This window comes from Tupaia chinensis, unplaced genomic scaffold, assembly GCF_000334495.1.
Source record: "Tupaia chinensis unplaced genomic scaffold, TupChi_1.0 Scaffold148012_1, whole genome shotgun sequence".
NCBI lineage: Eukaryota > Metazoa > Chordata > Mammalia > Scandentia > Tupaiidae > Tupaia > Tupaia belangeri.
In genome coordinates this window covers 1,599,809-1,620,961 of record NW_006207862.1, presented here as the reverse complement: position 1 = coordinate 1,620,961, position 21,153 = coordinate 1,599,809, and the positions used below count along the sequence as shown (strand labels likewise).

Here is a 21,153-nt window from a genome sequence, read left to right as displayed (position 1 = left end):
TATATTGGGAGCCAGAAGTTGAGAAACGACAGAGTGAAATAAAGTATCAAAGACAAAGAAGCATATCCCACATTTTTTCCTAACAATTCCCTGGACCACACTACTGTTCAGAAGATAAAAGATGAATGGAATTTTGTTGGTAACTTTTGATTTGATATAATTTCAAATTCACAGAAAAGTTGAAAGATTAACATAAGGAACTACCATAAACTTCATACTCAGTTTCACTAACAGTTTACATATTGTCTCATTTGCTTTATTTTTTTAATAGAGATATATATTTTTTTCTTGGCACCACTTTGAAAGTAACTTAGAGACATTATGTCCATTTACACTGCAATACTTCAACATGTATTTCTTATGAACAAAGACATTCTCTTAAAAACTACAGTGTAAGTTTAATTAAACCAGGACATTTAATATTGACATAAGTGATATTGCATATTATGAAAAAACTATGCATGGATTTCAAATTTTCTGTGCCAAAATAAATTCATACTTTCATTTTTTTTCTATAAACTTTTGCAGTATCCTGATACTGTTATCTACTCCATTTCAAATTTAGTCAACTCTCCCAATAGTTTCCCTTACAGCTACGCCCCACCCCCCATACCAGAATGCAATCTATAATCAACTACATTTAATCGTCATATATCTTTTCATCTCTAGAAATCTGAAATGGCCTTTCTTTGTCATTTTTTTTTCTTTCTGAAGTTATTTTTGATTATGGTAAAATTCAGATAATATCAATCATTTTAATAACCATTTAGCCACACCATATGTGGGCCTTTTGTGTTTGGTTTCTTTGACTTAACACAATTTGGTTCACCGATGTTGTAGTTTGAATCAGTACTTAATTTCTTTTCATTGCCAAATAACATTCCATTGTAAGCATATAGTACAGTTTGCTCATCCATTCATATGTTGAAGAATATCTGGGTTTTATTTTCATCTCTTGGCTCTTGTGCATAGTACTCCCATCCACATTCATGTACAAATACTTGTCTGAGTACTTTAATTCGAAGGACACATCTTCAAGTTCACTAATTCTCTTCTGCCTGCTCAAATTTGCTAGCTGGACTCCTCTAGTAAATTTTTCATCTTGGCTATGTACTTTTCTGTTCCAGAATTTCTATTTGGTGCCATTGTATAATTTCTCTTTATTGATGTTCTCTATTAGTTTACACATCATTCTCCTTGTTTCTTGTTGTGTGTGTGTGTGTGTTTCTACTTGACTATAATTAACAAAGCTGATTTAGTCTTTGAGCATAACATCTGTGCTTCCTCAAGGATACTTTCTTCTTTTTTTTTCTGTGACTGAGCCAAACTTTATTGTTTCTATGCATGCATTTTTCTCATTAAAAACTGGGCATTTTGTATATTACTATGGGCTAACTCAGAAAATCAGATTCTCCTCTTTCTTCAGGGTTCATTGTTGCTGCTTATTGTGGACTATAGTTACTTTATGACTTCTTTGCATTTTGTTTGCAATGACGGTGTTCTTTTACACACGTGTTCACTCAGTCTGTTTTTTTACCTTAGTGATCAGTTAGTAGTAAGACAAACATTTCTTTAAATGCTTGGAGCCAGAGGGGGCTGCCCCTCCAGGTCTTGGCATACTGGCCTTGTATTGGGCACGTATTTAATGCTTAGCCAGCCTTAGCTTTAGATTCCCACCTGCATGGAACCTAAAAGTCAGCCAAATGAGAAAGCTTAGGGTCTCCTAAGGTTTCTTCTGAGCATTCATTCAGTCATGGGCCTTTCAGATTCCCCAGTACACGATGAAGCATTTTTAAACCCTTGTTCTCCCATGTTTGTCTTTACACAGCTTCTTCCTTCCTAAGCTTTTTGGTTTGTCTGTTTCTTGATCCAGGCTGTTTGGTTTTATTTACCTATAAATTATTTTGAAAAATGTAGCCTAAGTCCCAAAACTGCTCTGAGGCAGGCAAAACAAAGGCAGGCCCCCAAGCTAATTCCTCAGGGAGTCACAAACAGGTGGATGCCCACACCCACATTTCTCCAAGGATGAGGTCTGCAGTGCTCCTTCGGGCACCAGCAAGTTATACCAGCAACACAGGCCATGTCTTAAGGCCTGCCACCTTCCTGGGAGTGGGGAATGGTCACCAGGTAAGTTAAAATAGACTGTTCTTTTAAAAATTTTTTGCAAGTCTTTGATTAAATTCCAGAGATCTGAACAAGTTGATTTGACTATTTTTTTTTTTTCAGTTAAATCACTGGTTTAATGGAGGGATGTAGTTTTGAAGTTTCCTATTCTGCCATTTTTGTTCTCTTTGTAATTCTTGACCTTGACAGGTTTTTAAAATGCAATTGAGTTATACTGTAAAATATTACTCAGTTTGAATTAAGCTGGTATTTTCTCATGAGTAGATGCATATCTACCTATCACAAATTATGAATTCATATTGATACTTCCAATTCCATTATTACCCCTTATATATTTATTACTTCCTTTTCCAACAGTGAGAAATCTGGCTTCTACTCACTTCAATATATTCACTTACTTGCTAAAACTCAGACGGTACGAAAAGTAGTTTCACTAGTGCTAATCATATCACTGTGAAAAGCAAACATATCAGCTAGAATTCAGTATGTGTTACCATTTTGAGTATGATGAAATCCACAGAGACATAAAACATTCATGACATACATTAACCACAGATGCCAAAATTATGATAAACCCTATATGCCAATATTACTAAGGTATTCAAGTTATTTACCTCAAGTAAAGACAAATAAATGTCCTCATAAGAGTTTTGGTACTGATCTCAACTGCACTAGATTCTGAATCCTTTTATTTTTTTTAAATAAGCAGAAAAATATAAGCATGAATTTATTATATAGCAAATCATACCCTATATGTGAACAATTGCTCCACTTTGCAGTGAGTCTAAAATCTGAACTGTTTTACCATCTGGTTTGTGCTGAAGCAACCACACTTTATTATCTAACCAATCACATATATTTAAAAAGTTGCAGATGCTACAAGGAGCCCTGGGACTTAAATGTTCAGATGCAACCCAAACTCACTAGTGCTCAACTAACTAGTTATGGGACTGATCAAAATAGAGTCAAATGCGTCTTGGGACTCAACTACATGAAGTCAAAGAGAAAAATTACATCTAAAAATTTAATCTCAGCCAGGTATGGTGGTATGTGCCTGTGACCCCACCTATCTGAGAGGCTAGGCCAGGAAGACGGTAAGGTCAAAGCCAGCCTGGACAACATAGTGGGACCTTGTTCTTTAAAAAAAAAAAGAATATTATTTCTTCTACAGAAGACTTACATGTCAAATTCTAAAAGTGAAACAAACTTTTCCATCTAATAGAAGTTAAACAGTTTTATCTGAAAGAAGTTTTCTAATAGAAAGATTATGTCTGCAAAATTAATTACATATCATCTAGAAACCCAAACATTCCTAGTATACAGAAAATTGAAAAAGAATACAACCTTACTATTTAAATTAAGATGTCGTTTATAAAGCTGAAATCTTTAAATTATTCAACTAGTAACATTTTTCCATATTGCTGAAATACATTTTAAAGTCTATCTAAATCTCTTGAGTAATACTCAAGTTTGTGCTTCAAAACTAAATTAGTAACAGTATGTTTCTTCAGAGGCCCAAGTACAGCTGCATACACTGTTAATACACTATGCTCCACATGCTGGGACCACATGAGAGGTCCAGGTTCCATTTCCAGTCCAACCTAAATGCTGGATGAGGTGGTATGTACCTGTAATCCCTGCATCTCAGGAGGATCATAAGCTCAAGGCTGGTCAGAGCAACCTAGTGAGACCCTGCCTTTAAAGTGAAACAAAACAGAGCTGGCATGGTGCTGTGCGCCTATATTTCCAGCTAGGAGGCTGAGGCAGGAGAATTTACAACAGAGCTAGTTTCTGTTTTATAAAAAACAAACAAACAAACAAACAAAAAACAACTCCCAAGTAATGCAATTTTGGCATATCGGAGCTAAATGACAAATAGTATTTCTACATAACATTGGGGTTGGTTGGTGGTGTGGGGAGGGGAGGGAGGAGTGGTAGAAAGAAAGAGAAAATTCAGCAATTTTCCCATGCAATTACTGCTCACACTTTTATCTAGTTAGTGCAAAGATAGATGCCAAAGCCTTGGTAGGGTATCAATCTTAAACAATCACACTATTCCCAGTCAAACAGAAAATGTTGCACAGTTAAAATATGTTATTCATCTTCCCCACTTCATATCTGAATTTGCAAAAAGCTGAAATTTGAGGGTATGTTAGATTAAAAAATTAAATGAGCTGTTTCTAATTTACAGTAGTTTAGTTTATGATTCCCCCATCTTCTAACTAACATCTTCAAAGCTTTTTGAAAGCAATATTGTATTTGAAGGAAACAAACATAAATTACTGTGCAACAAACTGCAGAAAGTGAATGCTTAAGACAGTAAAAACTTCACTCTGCCAGGAAGCAGTTCTCTTTTCAGTCCCAATTCTAACCACCTTAGCTCTGAGAACAATTCCTATTACCCAATATACAAATGTTCTTCTATTTCATTAACTAAATGGCTTCAGAGAAAATGACACAAATTAAGATACTTAAAAAAAAAACAGTGACATATGATTTGATTAAAGCAATTAATAAAAATTTAAAAAGTCTACTGGAATGGCATTAACTTCAATGGAAATGATATAACTTCATTGAAATGATTTATTTCAACCCTCAGTATCTGATGAGGTATTATCAAAACTCTAGAATTCAGCTCTATCATTTTCTGTCCCATTATGCCTGCATACTTGCTTCAACACAGCTCTGGGTGGGACAATCTATGTTTTATCATTACTAATTATCTGCTAGCTAAGTCTAAGAATTTAATTGTGAATTTTGGCCACTCAAAAGAACAGTTCTGAGCTCAGCAGCTGTCTTGGTTTTAATCACATGGGTTATGAAAGACTTTCCCTATCATTTCATGTAAAAACAATATCAAGTACAAATTGTGGAAGAAAAAAAAAAAAGTCAGTACAATAATTTCACCTTCTCCCACTTAAGCACAAACTAAGAGCTTTCCTCTGAAAATCACTGTTCATACCCTTGACTTACACTGTTCTAGTGACTATCACACCCTGGGAAACCTTCAAATGAGGAATTTTTTAATGAATTTAAAACCAAACATTTATAGGTATCCCTTGAATAAAAGAAATATCACAAATTTAAAATTATACTCTGCATATTCTATGCCAGGCACCCTATGCTTGTATTACTAAGTCCTCACTGCAACTCTTTGAGATAGACTATTCTGAATCTTTAATTTACAGATGAGATAACTCAGGTTTAGAGAGGTTAAATAAGTAGCCCAAGGTGACAATACTATTAAGTGGCAGGAAAGGCCAGGTTTGACTCTTGAGCCCATGCCACGAATCATTCTATGTTACATTACATCAACTACACTGGAACACGCTGATTATCTATATTGTTCACAATTTCTGAAAATGTTAATATGGACTTAATGTTTTTGAAGAAAAATGTAAGTTCATCATTATGAACTATGTTTAGTTAGGATCAGTTAACTTGCAATTGAAGTCTGAGCCAACAATGTAGGTGCACCTTTTTAATACCTTCACTTATTTAAATGTACAGTTTAATCATTTTCTAAATGTGCATCACTTCAAGTATGTAATATTCTTTATACTCCTCTTAATTATTAAATGTTAGATTAACCTGTAACTAGAGAAGCTTTTACTCAAGTTTAGAGTTTTAAAAAATGTATCATGGCAAAGAAATAGGCAAAGCAAGAACTCTCTTCACACTTCTCTACAACCAAAGATAAAAAAATGGTTAGCTTAAGCTGAGAATCTGTTATACCAGAAGAGAAGAAATCACTTGCTTTTGAGTGGCTTTTAAGAACTTTATTTGTGTGACTTTAAAACATGTTAGAGTGCTTAGGTAAAACAATAAATAAAAAAAAGGAAGATAGTCTGGAACAAAGTCTTCTTATGACAGAGTGCTTTTCAAACCCTGTTTTATGATGAAAAGGTCAAACATGAAAGTGTTAGAAATGTAATGGTTAATTATGTTTATGCTTGCAAATCAACAATGATAAATCAAATGGGTCAGTTGATCCCAAATTTAAACACAACGTAATCTAAAATGAAGTATTTAAAGACATCTTAATAAAAGTCTGAATATTTGAATATTTCGGACAACCAAATACATTACACCTTCCTTTGAGACACACAATGATTACATTATTATATATTTTCCCAATTTAAATAAACAAACATATGGATTAATTCAACAGAATTTAGTAGTGGTGGAACTCAGAGACTGGAAAGAGACATCATGGGTACTCCTCACAGCAATGTAGTAAGTATTTAACACTGTTAAGAAGCTGCATCTGAAGAACAGCACTCTGCGCTACCAGGAGAACAAAATAATTCCAGCCTTCCCACGGCCAATAGGATTTAGCATGCAAAGAATAAATCCCTACAAGGAAGCAAGCAAGAAAGGCCTCTTGTATAAAGTAACTGCTCTTTGACCTGTTGAAGCTTAAAGGAGTCATATTGGAGTCACCAAAATGAATAATATTTATAGAACCCAATAGACAAACAAGTCTAAGAAAAGAACCCAATAGAGACTACCAAGTCTAAGAAAAAATAGTTTACTATTTTTTTAAGATAAAAGTTTGTACACAAGATATCCTTAAGAATACAGTAAAACTTGGTTTTGTGTCCTTGATGAAGTGAAGGATATTACCATCAATAGTTAAAAATCAGAGTGCTCTTTTGTCACCTATGGTGGCTGACTACTCAGTGCTACACTCCAGAGACTTCCAAACACTTACCAATTCCTACCTGTCTTCTCTGCTAGAAGCTCTCTAGTAAGAACACCCGTTTGAGGCAAGCCATTTTAAATCTTCAAGCCTTAACCATACAACTACTAAAAGAGAGAGAGCGTTTTTAGCTGCATCCTACAAACTGCCGTATCATAATTAGAGAGCTGGACGTGGCTGTTCTCAATTACAGATGTTAGGGTCCATCTGATTTACTTTCCTCAGCATCTATGGTGTTCGTGCCATAGCTATTTAAAACAACCCCCAGGATTAGAAACATTGATACTGGACATCAATTATTTTAACATGATTTAACAAAAAAGTATTTGTTGGTTTGTTTCAGAATGCAGTTACAGGCAAAGGTGTTCAGAAAGATACCCTATTGCACCAGTACAGGATGACTGCTTTGGGAACGTGGTAAAGGGACTACTAAAAATCCATCCCATTTTAAAAACGGGAGTAAAGAAAAAACATTTTAAAGAGCACCCTGTGATCTTCATTAATTATATCATAAATTATTTTAAACCAAAAGACATTTCTATAATAATTCGGTTTAATTTATTATATATTTTTATTAAGGTGGCCAACCATCGCAAAAGCCAGAGTAATTTTTTAAAAGAGAAAAAAATTTAATATTTTATAAACTACAGTGAAAGAGCCCAAGCCTTCAAAGATCAATTTAAAAAGTACTACTTGGGAGTGTCCTTGAAAATCCCCTTTGCCAGCCTACGGCTATATATTCTTTTCATGGTTTTCTCCATGTGTTTGCTTTTCCAAGTTAAAAATCGTTGATTAACTCAAAAAAGCAAAATCAGAAGTCTTTCTAAGTGTTCCATCTGTTTCCCCTTAAGCCACTTTATTGAGCAAAGTGTGACTAAGCAACTACTTATCTGAATTTATTATATAAGAAATTTCAAAAGAAAAAAGATTAATTTTTAACTTGAAGTTACTGTTGTCTCATCATTCCTGTTACAGTTCAAGTAGGAACATAACATCCCAAATCAGACTATTTAAATGACCCAATTAGTTGATTTTCCTTTGTACAATATAGTGATTCAAACAAAGGTTCTTGACTTTTTGTGTGACACTTTAATATTAAAACTTCCTTTTGAATTATGCTGAGTACTATATTCTCAAGGACTTGTGCAGTGTTCAAATGGCCACATTAAAGTATGTTAATTTAAAGCGACAGGAACTGAATTAACCTGAAGAGAGCAGGGGAAGGACAGGAGCATGCACTGAACCTTTGTCCCGGAAGCATTACTATGGATTTTGGAGCATTAACTTAAAGCACATGCCACTGAATCAATACCTGCCAGAAATCCTGATCAGAAGACGAGAAAAAGAAAAAAAAAAATGGACATTGATTATATGAACAAAAAGTATCAAATCAAATATCTGTATCACAAAACACCTTAAGCCACTTTATTGAGCAAAGTGTGACTAAGCAACTACTTATCTGAATTTATTATATAAGAAATTTCAAAAGAAAAAAGATTAATTTTTAACTTGAAGTTACTGTTGTCTCATCATTCCTGTTACAGTTCAAGTAGGAACATAACATCCCAAATCAGACTATTTAAATGACCCAATTAGTTGATTTTCCTTTGTACAATATAGTGATTCAAACAAAGGTTCTTGACTTTTTGTGTGACACTTTAATATTAAAACTTCCTTTTGAATTATGCTGAGTACTATATTCTCAAGGACTTGTGCAGTGTTCAAATGGCCACATTAAAGTATGTTAATTTAAAGCGACAGGAACTGAATTAACCTGAAGAGAGCAGGGGAAGGACAGGAGCATGCACTGAACCTTTGTCCCGGAAGCATTACTATGGATTTTGGAGCATTAACTTAAAGCACATGCCACTGAATCAATACCTGCCAGAAATCCTGATCAGAAGACGAGAAAAAGAAAAAAAAAATGGACATTGATTATATGAACAAAAAGTATCAAATCAAATATCTGTATCACAAAACACAACATACAGAGGACCACTAGGACTTGTAATAATATAACAGATACCTGGAAATCAGAAATGAGGACACACAGAAATGTTTTAGATATCATCTGCTAAGCACAGTAAAACACAACAGAACGGCAGTCACGGCAGTGCAGGCAGCCTCACCACCTGGGAGTGTGGAAGCTTCATGGAGACCCAGGTCTGGTTCCCTGGCCACCTGAACATATCAGCACAGTCGCATGTGCCTGTAATCCGAGGTCCGGCAGAGAAATCGCGGCTCACAAAGACCCTGACTAGAACACCCCTCTCCCCTCTTCCCAACCCTTTTTCTCTGTGTTCTCTCTCTTATAAAGGGAAAAAAAAATGTAACAGAAACAAACAAACAAAAAAACTCAACAACTCAGTTCCTAACCTTCCCAAAATAAAATATATAATTGTAGAAAAGCTTCACATTTTTCTAAAAATAAAATATATGACTAATTATCTAGTTTTTAAAGAAAAGGGCAAGCAAACTCCCTCCTCCCTCAACCATGGGTAGTCAAGCATTTCTTTAATTAAGGTTTCCTATAAAGATGTCTCACTAGTGTCTTAGGGATATAATTTTTTTTTAACTTCATAACAAATTTGTTGCTTTGCCATTCATATTAATATATATATATAGGCAAGGAAATTTGGATGAGTTCAGAAGATTAGTCACTCTCTCTAAAGAATTCAGAGTGACTACTTAGAAACAGGTCCCCTCCAAAATTACATTGCACTAAATAAAGCACATTGGTAAAAACAAAACACACACCTAGTCATCATGGAAGCTGGTATTTGAGGAAGCAGTTTAGATTAATGTAGCTGGGTATCATCCCAAAATGTCTTCAAATATCAAAAGATTTTTTTTTAAATACATAAACTTCACTGGTTGTGAAATAAAATTTGAGCTAAACTGACATTCCTTTTCAAACCAAGCTTAGTAGTGTTACAAAAGTTCTTGACGAAAATAGATGCTATTAGCAGTTTACAAGCCTGCAGCTTGGGACTACATGATGGAGGCCTAAGGGGTTTTATAGCTCAGGGACGAGATGAATGTGCGAACACAAAACAGCTCAGATATGAGAAATCAATCCAGAGGTTTCTCTTCGGTTAAGAACTAGCTCTTTAACCCCGGCCAATTGCTCATTAAAGAGATAGCACAAGAGATTTTTACAGCTGATTGAACTTGGAAGGAAAGAACTGTGGAGAGAAAAATTATGCAGACTATGCTATTCTGTAGCACTCCAGACAAACCAAGAAAGAACATAAGATACATAATAGCAGTAACTCCTTTCATAAATTGAGTAAAGGGCTCAAAGTCATACAAAATTGCTACAATTTGTAAGAGTCAAATTCTTTATGTATTGTCTTGATTGTACTGTGAAGTTATCTGACAGACACTCAGGTTAATTGGTCTCTTGCCCAAGGTTACCCATCAACTATGCTGTAGGGCCCATATCTGAAAACAGACAATCTCTATCCAAAGTCCACACTTTTTTTCATCCTGCTCTATCAAGGGCTAAAAGGTACAACAGCTCACAATGTTATATTTTTCATACCCAATTCAGGATACTTTATAACATCAACTAATCATTTATACCAGGTGTCAAGAACAGAGATGTTCAAAATGGAAATCCCTTGAAAAACATTCAGACTTACCAAAGCCAGATTTCTTTAGGGCTATAGTGTGTAAAAAAGAACAGAGGTTGCTAATTTATAGAAAGAAAAACTGAGAAAATGGTTGGAAAGTAACTTAAAAACTCTTGGATGAGAAAGAGGAAAGAAGGGAAGATTTGTGATGAAAAATAACAGAAAATTCCAAGAAGTAACAAAGGATTTCCTGAAATGTTGAATCAGTACCCGAGTTCACTTTGGTAATTTAATTATATTCTAAACTTTGACTCATCTAAAGACCACCTATAATGAGCAGCCTCAACCAAATGATGCTACGTTTTACACATAACTAATCAATGTTTGGAAAAGTAAACTGTTTGGTTTATAATAGAAAATATTTTCTACTATCTTGATTTCAATCAGATCCAATTTTTCAAATATAGATGACAGTGCTCCCTTTGAGAGTGATGGCTTCCAAAAAAAGGGCAATACTTTTCAAAATGCCAATTGGTATCTCATGGTACATGAGAAAATAAGAAAATAATAGAGCAAATAGCAACGAGGCTGAGTCTAACAACCTAATTTCTGATCAGGTATTAAAATGTGTACATCTTTTATTTTCTTTCTTTAAAATGCTATATGATTTTTCAGGCTAACATGTACTTCTAGCTGTACTTTGTCAAAGCAAAAAAAATTGAACTTTTCATAGTTCTTACCAAAAAGAAAGTAAACAGCATTAAGTAAAGTAGTAAAATAAAAATAAAAGACCTATTTGATAAGAAAAATGTCTATTTATGAACAGGTCATACAGAGAAATAGCTTAGAAATATTAGAAAGGTGGGATAGCATAGTGCTTAAGGGAGTGGACTTTGGAACTAAACTACCAATTTGGGATCCTGGCTCCACCATTACTAGCTGTATGAGTTTTGGCTACTTAACTTTTCTTTCTTTCTTTTCTTTTTTTTTTAAGAATTATTTTTTTTAACTTTATTTATTTATTTTAATTTGACCGGAGAGGGACAGAGTGAGACAGAGAGAGGGAAAGTGAGAAAGCAAGCCACCAGGTCTGAGACTGGAACCACAGTCAGCCATGTGGGAGTCCAGCACCCTTAACCACCACATCACCTGCCAGGCCTGGCTACCTAATTTTTCTATACCATATCTTTTTATTTTTCTTTTTCAAGGTAAAAAGTATGCACGTGCTCATGAGAGAGATGGTGAGAGGAGAAGGCACCCTCAACAGGATCTTGTCATGTGATCCCCCTTCTCTAGCTCTCCAGTTTATCAGGGTCTTGGGCATGCATGAGTGCATGCCTGGCACGTTTCAGATCAACCAGGCTGGGGATTCAAAACCATGGTTGGCCATGTGGCTTCTAGCACTGCCGTGCAGCAAACTACCAACTGTACCTGGGACTGTACCATTACTATATTTCTTAAAATATGAAATAATGATTAAAAAGATGGCTATCCAAGAGAGTGGCTGTATTGGTTAAATAAGCAATTACGTGGAAACACTTAGAACAGTGCCTGGTACATAAAAAACTTTCAGAAAGCTTCAATTATTATTATTTTCACAGTATTATTATTGTTGGTAATTCCTTCATGAGACACATTCAAGCATTGTTGGCCATGTGGCTTCTTTTTTCTCTTTTTTTTTTCTTTTGACATAGGGAGCATGCACTCACTGAAGAGAGACAGAGAGAAAGAAAGTGAGAAATCACCCTCCCATACACACACACACCCTTAGGGGGATGGCCATACTTCAACCTCTGCTCCTCCATTCTTCTCTCAAGATTTGGGGATCCACACATACATGCCTGGCATGATTTTCAAGTCACTGGGTTTGGGACTCAAACCATGACCGACTTTGTGAGAGTCTAGGGCCTTAACCACCGCACCACCTGCTGACCCCCAGTCAAGCATTTTTCATTTAGGGATTTCATTTTAAATCAGAAAATAAATCACTGACAAACAATGAGTAAATACATCACTATAATAATTTTTAGAGAGATTTTTGCTATAGGGCACGTGCACTTGCCAGAGAGAGACAGAGACAGAAGGTGAGAAATCACCTCCCAGGGGGATGGCCAGGGGGATGGTCATGCCACATGCTTCTACTTCATTCTCTTCTTGGGATTTTGGACATACACGCACATGGCATGAGTTTTATGCCGCGGAATCTGGGACTCAAGCCGTGGCTGACTACGTGGGAGTCCAGTGACTTAACCATTATGCCATCTGTTGGTCCCCGTTAGTACAATTTTGAAAAAGGGCTAAATCATCACCCCTAAATAACATGTCTCTAATGAAATACGTGTAGGGTTTTTTTTCTGGCTTCAAGGAACTGAATATTTTGTGCATTCTCTTAGAATCAGAAACACTTTTTTAAAAATAAGAACTTCTATTGATATATTAAATATTATAAGAGAAAGAGAACATAAGCAGCACATCTTTTTCTTTTTTGGAGAGGTTTTTGCTATAGGGCACGTGCGCTTACCAGACAGACAGTAGGGCATGTGTGCTTTACCAGAAAGACAGAAAGAGACAGAGAGACAGAAAGTGAGAAATCACCCCCCCTAGGGGGATGGCCATGCCGCAGTCCCTTCTCCTCCATTCTCCTCTCGGGATCTTGGGTACACATGCGCATGTGCCCGGTGCGAGTTTAAGTCACTGGGTCCGGGACTTGAACCACAGTCAACTACATGGGAGACTAGCGACATAGACATTACGCCAACTGCTGGTCTCTAAATATTATTATATGTTGACAGAAAAACCTGAATAAATATATTAATTCACCAAGAATTTGGACATAACTGGTTTCAAGTCTCTGAAAGTCAAAAGAGAGCAATAAGCAAACTAACAATACAAAGTTACATAAGAACATTATAACCTACTCTCTAGATTTGAGCAGAATTTAAACATTTCAACTAAATGCAGAGATTCATAAAACTTTGCCCCATGACACTTTTGGTCCCTAACTTACATTTCCTTGATCTCTTTAATATATTTCACTCTTAGAAGAAAGGAAATCTCTTAATAACTTTCTAAGCATGTGAAGGGGTAATAATATACTTGACCTTATTTCACATTCTCATTTTATATGTACTATGAATAAATAATCACATTTTGAATAAAGCACTAAGAGTATTATATGACAGGGGGAGAAATGGGCCCATATTCTCCTTGGAGAAACAAAAAATTTCCCCTAAAACGAATAGCATTTTAAAGTTCATTTACTAATATTACAAAAAAGACCTTTACCTATTATACAATTAAGAGCATTTGGTTATAATAGAGCTTTGATTTTTCACTGTGGCTTCCATTCATTTCTCAGTGGATCACACTTTCTGTTATAAACGCTATTATCAATACTTCTTTTTAGAGATTTTGACCATACTTCCATCTCTTTATAACTGAAATAGACCATTTTAATTTATTATAAGTTGTTTTCATTATCCATGTGAAGAAATATTCTTACAGGTATTATAAAGGAGAAAGAAATAAAATACATGTAATTCTTTCTTCCAAATTGGGGAGATCAAGCTTCAAAGGGAACTGTATTTACAAATAATGGGGAAAAAAATCAATTCAGAGGCAATACTTCTCAAATGTTCAGGGAGAGGCTGGAGAAAAGAGAACTTGATAAGGAAGAAAGAATAAAAAATCTATTCTCTAAAAGAGAAATACATGATGGAATGATAATAATGGACAATTAATTTCGATGGGAAATTTGTTGTAACTTGAAAATAGGGTATAAACTTCATGTTTTTTAGGAGGAGATTATTACATAAAAATTCTGGAAACTGGTATTTCTTTCTTAAAAAACAATTTTTTCTAGACCATGCAGTTTTTCTACTGACTTTTAGGTTTTTGCCATAGGGTATATGCAATCCTGAAAAGACAGAGAGAAGGAAAGTGAGAAATCATTCCCAAGGGGGATGGCTATGCTGCAATCCCTTCTCCTCCCTTCTCCTCTCCCTATTCTGGCATGCATACAAATGCGCTGGGGTGATTTCCAGGCATCCAGAGACTCCTGTGATCGGCCATGTGGGAATCCAGCACCTTAACCACCAGACCACTTGCTGGCCCCTCTACTGTGACTTTTTTAAGAAAACATGATAGTATTTGATTCTAAGAAAGTTTTCTATTACATTTAGCAGAAACAAGAAATGCAATTTCTATCTGGTTTGCTGAGGGGGAAAAAATGAGGCATAAGAGAGAATGGAAAATAGAGAAGGATAGAAACTACTTGAAATACACCACACAAATGAAAGTGCCTCAATGATTAAATGAAAGAAATAAATATTTGACAATAAAGTAAAATAACAGCTCCACTAAGTGATGGTTAAGATGGCTGGATCTCACATGGCCAACTCCTTAGTTTGTGTCCTGAACCCAGTGGCTTAAAACACATGCCAGGTGCATGTGCATGGGTGCGCAAAAACCCAAAAGGAGAGCGAAATGGAGGAGAAGAAACTGCAAAGTGACTCCTCCATAGGTGGGTACTGTCTCACTTTCTCTTTCTCTCTATCCCCAGTAAGTGCATGTGCCCCCTAGCAAGTTAAAAAAAAAAAAAAAAAAAAGGGGGGCCAGCAGATGGTGTGGTGGTTAAAGGCATTAGACTGGTGTGGTGGTTAAAGGCACTGGACTCCCACATGGATGAATGCAGTTCAAGTCCCAGACCTGGCGACTTGCTTTCTCACTTCCCCTTCTCTCTCTCTCTGCCTCTCTCTGGTCAAATTAAAAAATTAATAATAACAAATAAAATTAAATAAATAAATAAATAATTCTTTTTTTAAAAGTAAGAAAAATGATTGCTTTGTTTCATAGGCCAATTATTAAATAAGAAATTAAATGAAGAAAAAATATAGTTTGCATTAAAGAAATAATCCAAAATTCATGAAATGATCACATTAACAAATCATAGGGAGACCACATGGATATAGGGAAGTGCATGTGTCAAAATCTATGACTTATTACATTAAAACAAAAGTTACACTATATTTTGTATTACTATCTAATAGCACTAAGTGCTAATAGGTACTATTAGGCTGATAGCACTAATGGGCTATTTATAATGGTTTTCGAATAATTTCTAAGAGACTCTGAGCTCTTAAGCTTTGATGTTTTTAAACTTTTAAGCCAAGTCTGCATACTTTTAAAAATAATATCACTTACCTACTAAACATATTCTTATAATTAATGGTAACCATAGATACTGCTATTCATTATACAAGTCCTGTGTTAGTAGATAGTTCTGAAATGCAATAGATGCAAGTGCCAATAATAATACATTGCATGACTTTTCTGCAAAGGAAATTGCTAGTATTCTTACAGTGAAGAAGTAGTGTTCATAAGGTAGTAATGGCATCTGGGAAAAGATTCACCCCAAACCCAGCACAGGTGGTAGCTTACTGATCTGCAGTGCTAGAAGCCACAGGCTGATCATGGTTTGGATCCCAAGATGACCTGAAACATGCCAGGCACACAAATGGACATCCGAGAAACTGACTTGCTGGAGAGTGGGGAGGGGTCACAAGGAGGTGAGATCCTACCGAGAGTACCTTTATCTCTCACACACATGTGCTCTATCACTTATGAAGGGAATAAAACAAACTTAAAATTAAGGTCCATCCCAATATTCAAAAGTTGCTTAATCAAATTCATTGGCTGTCAGCTGAAATAGGAATGTTTCAGGTTAGCAGTTGGTGTGGTGAAGGTGGTAGGATCCCACATGGCTGACTGTATGGTTTAGAGTCCTAGACCTGGCAGTTTGAAAAACATGCCAGGCCCATGTGTGTGCACAGCCAAAATCCTGAGAAGAGAAAGGAGGAAAAGGGATTGTGCTGTGATCATCCCCCCCGGGGAGTCTTTTCTCATTCCCCACCCCCTCTTTCAGGTGAGCACATGGACCACATAGTAAACATTTTTTATAACATATAGGAATGTTTCATTTACCCCTTCTTTTAAAAAAATTATTTATTCATTCAATTATCTTCATTTGACCAGAGAAAGACAGATACACAGAGAGAAGGAAAGTTAGAAAGCAAACCACCATGTCCGAGACTTGAACCATGGTCAGCCATGTGGGAATGTCAAGCCCCTTAACCACCATGCCACGTGCTGGCCCTGGAATGTTTCATTTACTTCTTACAGGGAATTTTTAAAACTGAAGAGGAGAAAAAAATAATAGCAAAGCAAGAAACAGCTACCCAGTTACTTATCAATATCAGTTGGGTAATTCTTTCCTACTTTGGATCTAGAGGTTCTATGAAATTCAAATACAAATGAAAAAAACTCCAGAAAAATTACATTAATTTTACATTTATTTTTGCTGAAGTCTACATTATAATTCAATTAGAAGGTAAAATTATCTAGTGTTTGGTTTTCGTCAGACGATGGCTTTTGTCTAATGATGTTTAAAAGTGAAAACAATGGGAGCTAAGGTGATGGGAGTAAATAATTCTCTGAGATCTTCATAGCTAGTTTATATTCCAAATTGGTTTTTAAGAAAGGAGAGATAATGATCAAAAATCAAAGTCTAATCAAAGGAAATTCTTCTAGTGTGTTTAGTTTTCTAGATTTCTAGCCACAATATTTGAAATTACTATCATTACTACACATATCTGCTTTTTTTAACTGGAAATGATTTTAGAATTTATATACTCTAGAAACTGCTGCTTAGAAATTAAATGTCTTGAAACTCAAGCTGGGAGTGTGTGCATGCATGCCTAAAATCCCAAGAAAAGAATGAAGAAGAGATTTCGGCATGGCTACTCCACCGTGGGGTGATTTCTCTCTCTCTCCCTCTCTCTCTCTGTGTCTGGTGAGTACACACATCCTATAGCAAAAATCTTTCTTAAAAACAAAGTTGCAAATTTCTAATATCAAGTAGATCAGGTGGTTATAGGACCACAACAGGAAAAAATTAAACAGCATATATGAAACATGAGTTATCACTGGGGATTTTGTATTTGGGAAATATCTAGAAACAGAAATTCCCCTTAAACATGTAAATCTGCTGTTCCATTTGCACATATTCAACTTCTTTATATGTTTTCAGGTTTATGTATGTGTAACATGAGAGCACTAAATTCTCATGCTACTCTGGATTCCTTCAGTGACCAAAAATGTGATTTGCTAAATAAGACTTTGCTATAAGATATTATTGACTCACTGAGGCATATCTTCAAGAAATATGTGATCAATTAGTTAATCTTTTGCAAGTCATCAAACAGTTATTGTTTACCTCCTGTGTGTCAGGCTTACACTGAACTCTGAGTGACATGAACACAGATAAGACGGAGCTGACCTGACAAAGATTCTGAAAGGAGATCCTAATATCAGTGTCTGCAGATATCATAGTTTATCGTATGTAAAGTAGAGATATCAAGGATCAGAGAGAAAATATGGCTGTCCCGAAATAAACAGAACCAGAGTCTAAACATAGGTCTGCTGACACCTAGTTCAATGCTCTTTCTTTTTGATCACTCTTTTAGAATATGTGACTATAAAAAGAGGATACCCACAGATGGAGACAATTTAAACATGTGCTACCTGAATGGTAAAGGTAAATTTTATGCAGATAGCCTTGGCTGAGATCTCTCAAATCTTAAGACAGCCACTCTTCCTTCTCACTTGTGCAAAAGAGCTTAACATTTATCTCGTCATCTTAACAGAGTATGGGGTTTTATGTATTAATGATGAGGCAGGAGGGACCAGCAGATGGCATAATTATGTCACTGGATTCATAGTCAACTGTGGTTTGAGTTCCAGACGTGGCTTAAAACTCATGCTGGGCAGGGACCAGCAGGTGGTGTGGTGGTTAAGGCGCTGGAGACTCCCACATAGCCAACCATGGTTTGAGTCCCAGACCTGGTGGCTTGCTTATTTAATTTCTCTCTTTCTCTGTCTCGCTCTGGTCAAATTAAAATAAAATAAAATGAATGAATGAATAAATAAAATTAAATAAATAATTCTTTAAAACACACACACACACACATGCTGGGCACATAAATGCATGCCCTAGAGCCCAGGCAGAGAATGGAGGAGAAGGGACTGCAGCGTGGCCATCCTCCTTGGGGAGTGATTTCTCAATTTCTTGCTTTCTGTCTTTGTCTCTTGCGAGCCCACGCACCCTACAACAAAGATATCTCTAACAAAATAAATAAAAATAATGAGGCAGGAATGGGCATGTTCCTGCGAATCAGTTTCTACTAACTCTGACCTCTACCCATCTAGACCCTCTTTTGTGATCCTGCCTTTTCCAGCCACTTCATGATTTTCCTTCTGATTTCTTTCTGTTTAGGTTTTGGAGAGCTACTCATGGTTCCTTCTTCTTTCTGAGGTGCTTCCTTCCTCCTCTTTAAAAACGACCCTTTAGTTTTCTTTCTGACCCTGTGTAATATTTTCTTTTTCTTTTTGAAGAATTTAGCCTGAAAGGAAAAAATATGTTTAACTGACTGCTTTATGAGATAACAAAATTGAAAATTTTATTTACTATACTTAACAATGATTTATTACATGATTTATTGAAGTACAAAGTAAAGAATTGAAAATAGGGGGACCAGCACATGGTGTAATGATTACACTCTTGGACTCCCACATAGTCTACTATAGTTCCAGTCCCAGACCTGGCGGATTAAAACTCATGCTGGGCACATGAGTGTGTGTGCCCAAAATCCCAAAGGGAGAATGAAGAAGGGATTGCAGTGTGCTATCCCCCAGAGGGGTGAATTCTCACTTTCTGTCTCTCTGGCAAGCACACAAACCTGATAGCAAAAATATCCCTCTTAAAAGAGAGAGAGAGAGAGAAAGAGAGAGAGAGAGAGAGAGAGAGAGAGAAAGAAAGAAAGAAAGAAAGAAAGAAAGAAAGAAAGAAAGAAAGAAAGAAAGAAAGAAAGAAAATAAGGACCAACAGATGGCATAATAGTTATGTCACTGGACTCCCACATAGTCAGTCGTGGTTTGAGTCCCGGACCCACTGGCTTAAAACTCACGCCAGGCACATGTGCATGGGTGCCCAAAATCCCAAGAGGAGAATGGAGAAGAGATTACAGTGTGGCCATCCCTCTTGGGGGTTGATTTCTCACCTTCTGTCTCTCTGGAGAGTGCATGCACCCTCTAACAAAAAATCTCCTCCACCCCCCCCTAAAAAGAAAAAAGAATTGAAAACAAGTGTAATACAAACATACACAAATTTGGAGTATTTCTAACAGTCACAAAAGCACTACAAGGACCTTTGTAATTTTCTAGTTAGGATCATTACCTTATCAGCAAATTTGAGGATGGTCAAATCAGAAAGATGTTTTGTAAGAAACAGAAATGTAATATGCAAGGCCTTATTAACTCTTATGGTGACTACTGAGTTAATATTCAGAGGTCAACAAAAATTGAATTAGTCCTTCATATATATATAGCATGAGAGTTCATTTAAGGCCAGCCTTTTGCTTGGTTCTTTCTGTAGAAGCATTTGAAGGCACAGCTGTCCTAACCTGACCAATGCTTATTTGATAAGATAAATAGGTATTCAGGGATTCCTCACATACAATTCTAGAAGAACTTGGAAATCTTACTAAACAATAGAATATATACACAGAAATTGTCATTGTTTACTCACCTTTCCATCAAAGCGTTTTATTATATATTGATCAAGGCCCAAGTCTGTAAAAGAGAAGGAATGAACAGTCACTGATTTCAACTCAAGCAAAATGACAGTTGTCAGCTTTGTTTCCAATTATCCAATTAAATATGCTAGATGGTTTAACCACACATTTATTCAAAGGCCACAGGACTGAGTATTATGTCTCTTTCAGACTCCATGTGTCAATGCTAAAGGATTTCACCCCTTTTACTTTATATATCAGAAAAGTGAGGCTCTGAGAGAGTAAAAGTTGCATGTGCAAACATTCAACATTAAAGTCAATCTAGAATGATGAACTCCTCCCTGGATGGTGCTCTTTTCATTACATCAATGTGTTTTATTACCTCTAATTCAGATGAGGTTTCTTTAATCTGAATGCACAATAATTTTTTGTATCAAGTTAAAATAAAAGAATTTAGTAACAAAAGAACTTCTGCAAAACACCTCAACAGACACAAACAGATCATCTTAATAGTCCTTTAAAAGTTGAACTAAATAATAAATGTTTTGTTGGGCATTCCTAGCTTTGAAATCTGAGTACTATGAAAGATAAAAGTAAATAATTTGGACCAACAGTGGGTGTGATGGTTAAGGTATTAGATCTCACATGGCTGATTCCACAGTTTGAGTCCCAAACCCAGTGGCTTGAAAAACATGCCAGGAACATGTGTATGTGCGTCCAAAATTCCAAGAGGAGAATAAAGGAGAAGGGACTGTATAGCATGGCCAATCCCTCCCTGGGGGGACGATTTCTCACTTTTTCTCTCTGTCTCTCTCTGGTTAGTGCATGTGCTCTAGAGCAAATTTTTTAAAAAAGAAAGAAAAAAGAGTAAGAATCAGACTAGAATCTGATGTCTCATGAGCACAAAGTGGTATATCAACTAAGGGAGATGCATGCTTACTAACTGGAGCATCACCAGCCCGGCATGAGTTTAAGCCACCAGGTACGGACTCAAACTGCGGTCGACTACATGAGAGTTCAATGACATAGCCATTACGCCAACTGCTGGTCCCATCCAACAGAAATATATTATGAGTAACAAGTAAGAGTCATGTTTATAATTTAAAATTTTCTAATAGCCACC

At 36.0% G+C, this 21,153-nt stretch overlaps 1 protein-coding gene across 2 annotated transcripts in view; it reads right to left on the bottom strand.

Annotated features, from left to right (window-relative positions):
- Positions 1-21,153, bottom strand: part of MICU1 (mitochondrial calcium uptake 1) — a 288,729-nt gene that overhangs the window by 173,253 nt on the left and 94,323 nt on the right. For both annotated transcript variants that reach the window (XM_006170082.3, XM_006170083.3), the window contains exon 5: positions 20,045-20,088. In XM_006170082.3, coding sequence (XP_006170144.1) covers positions 20,045-20,088 — 44 coding nt within the window. The remainder of the gene's footprint in view (positions 1-20,044; positions 20,089-21,153) is intronic.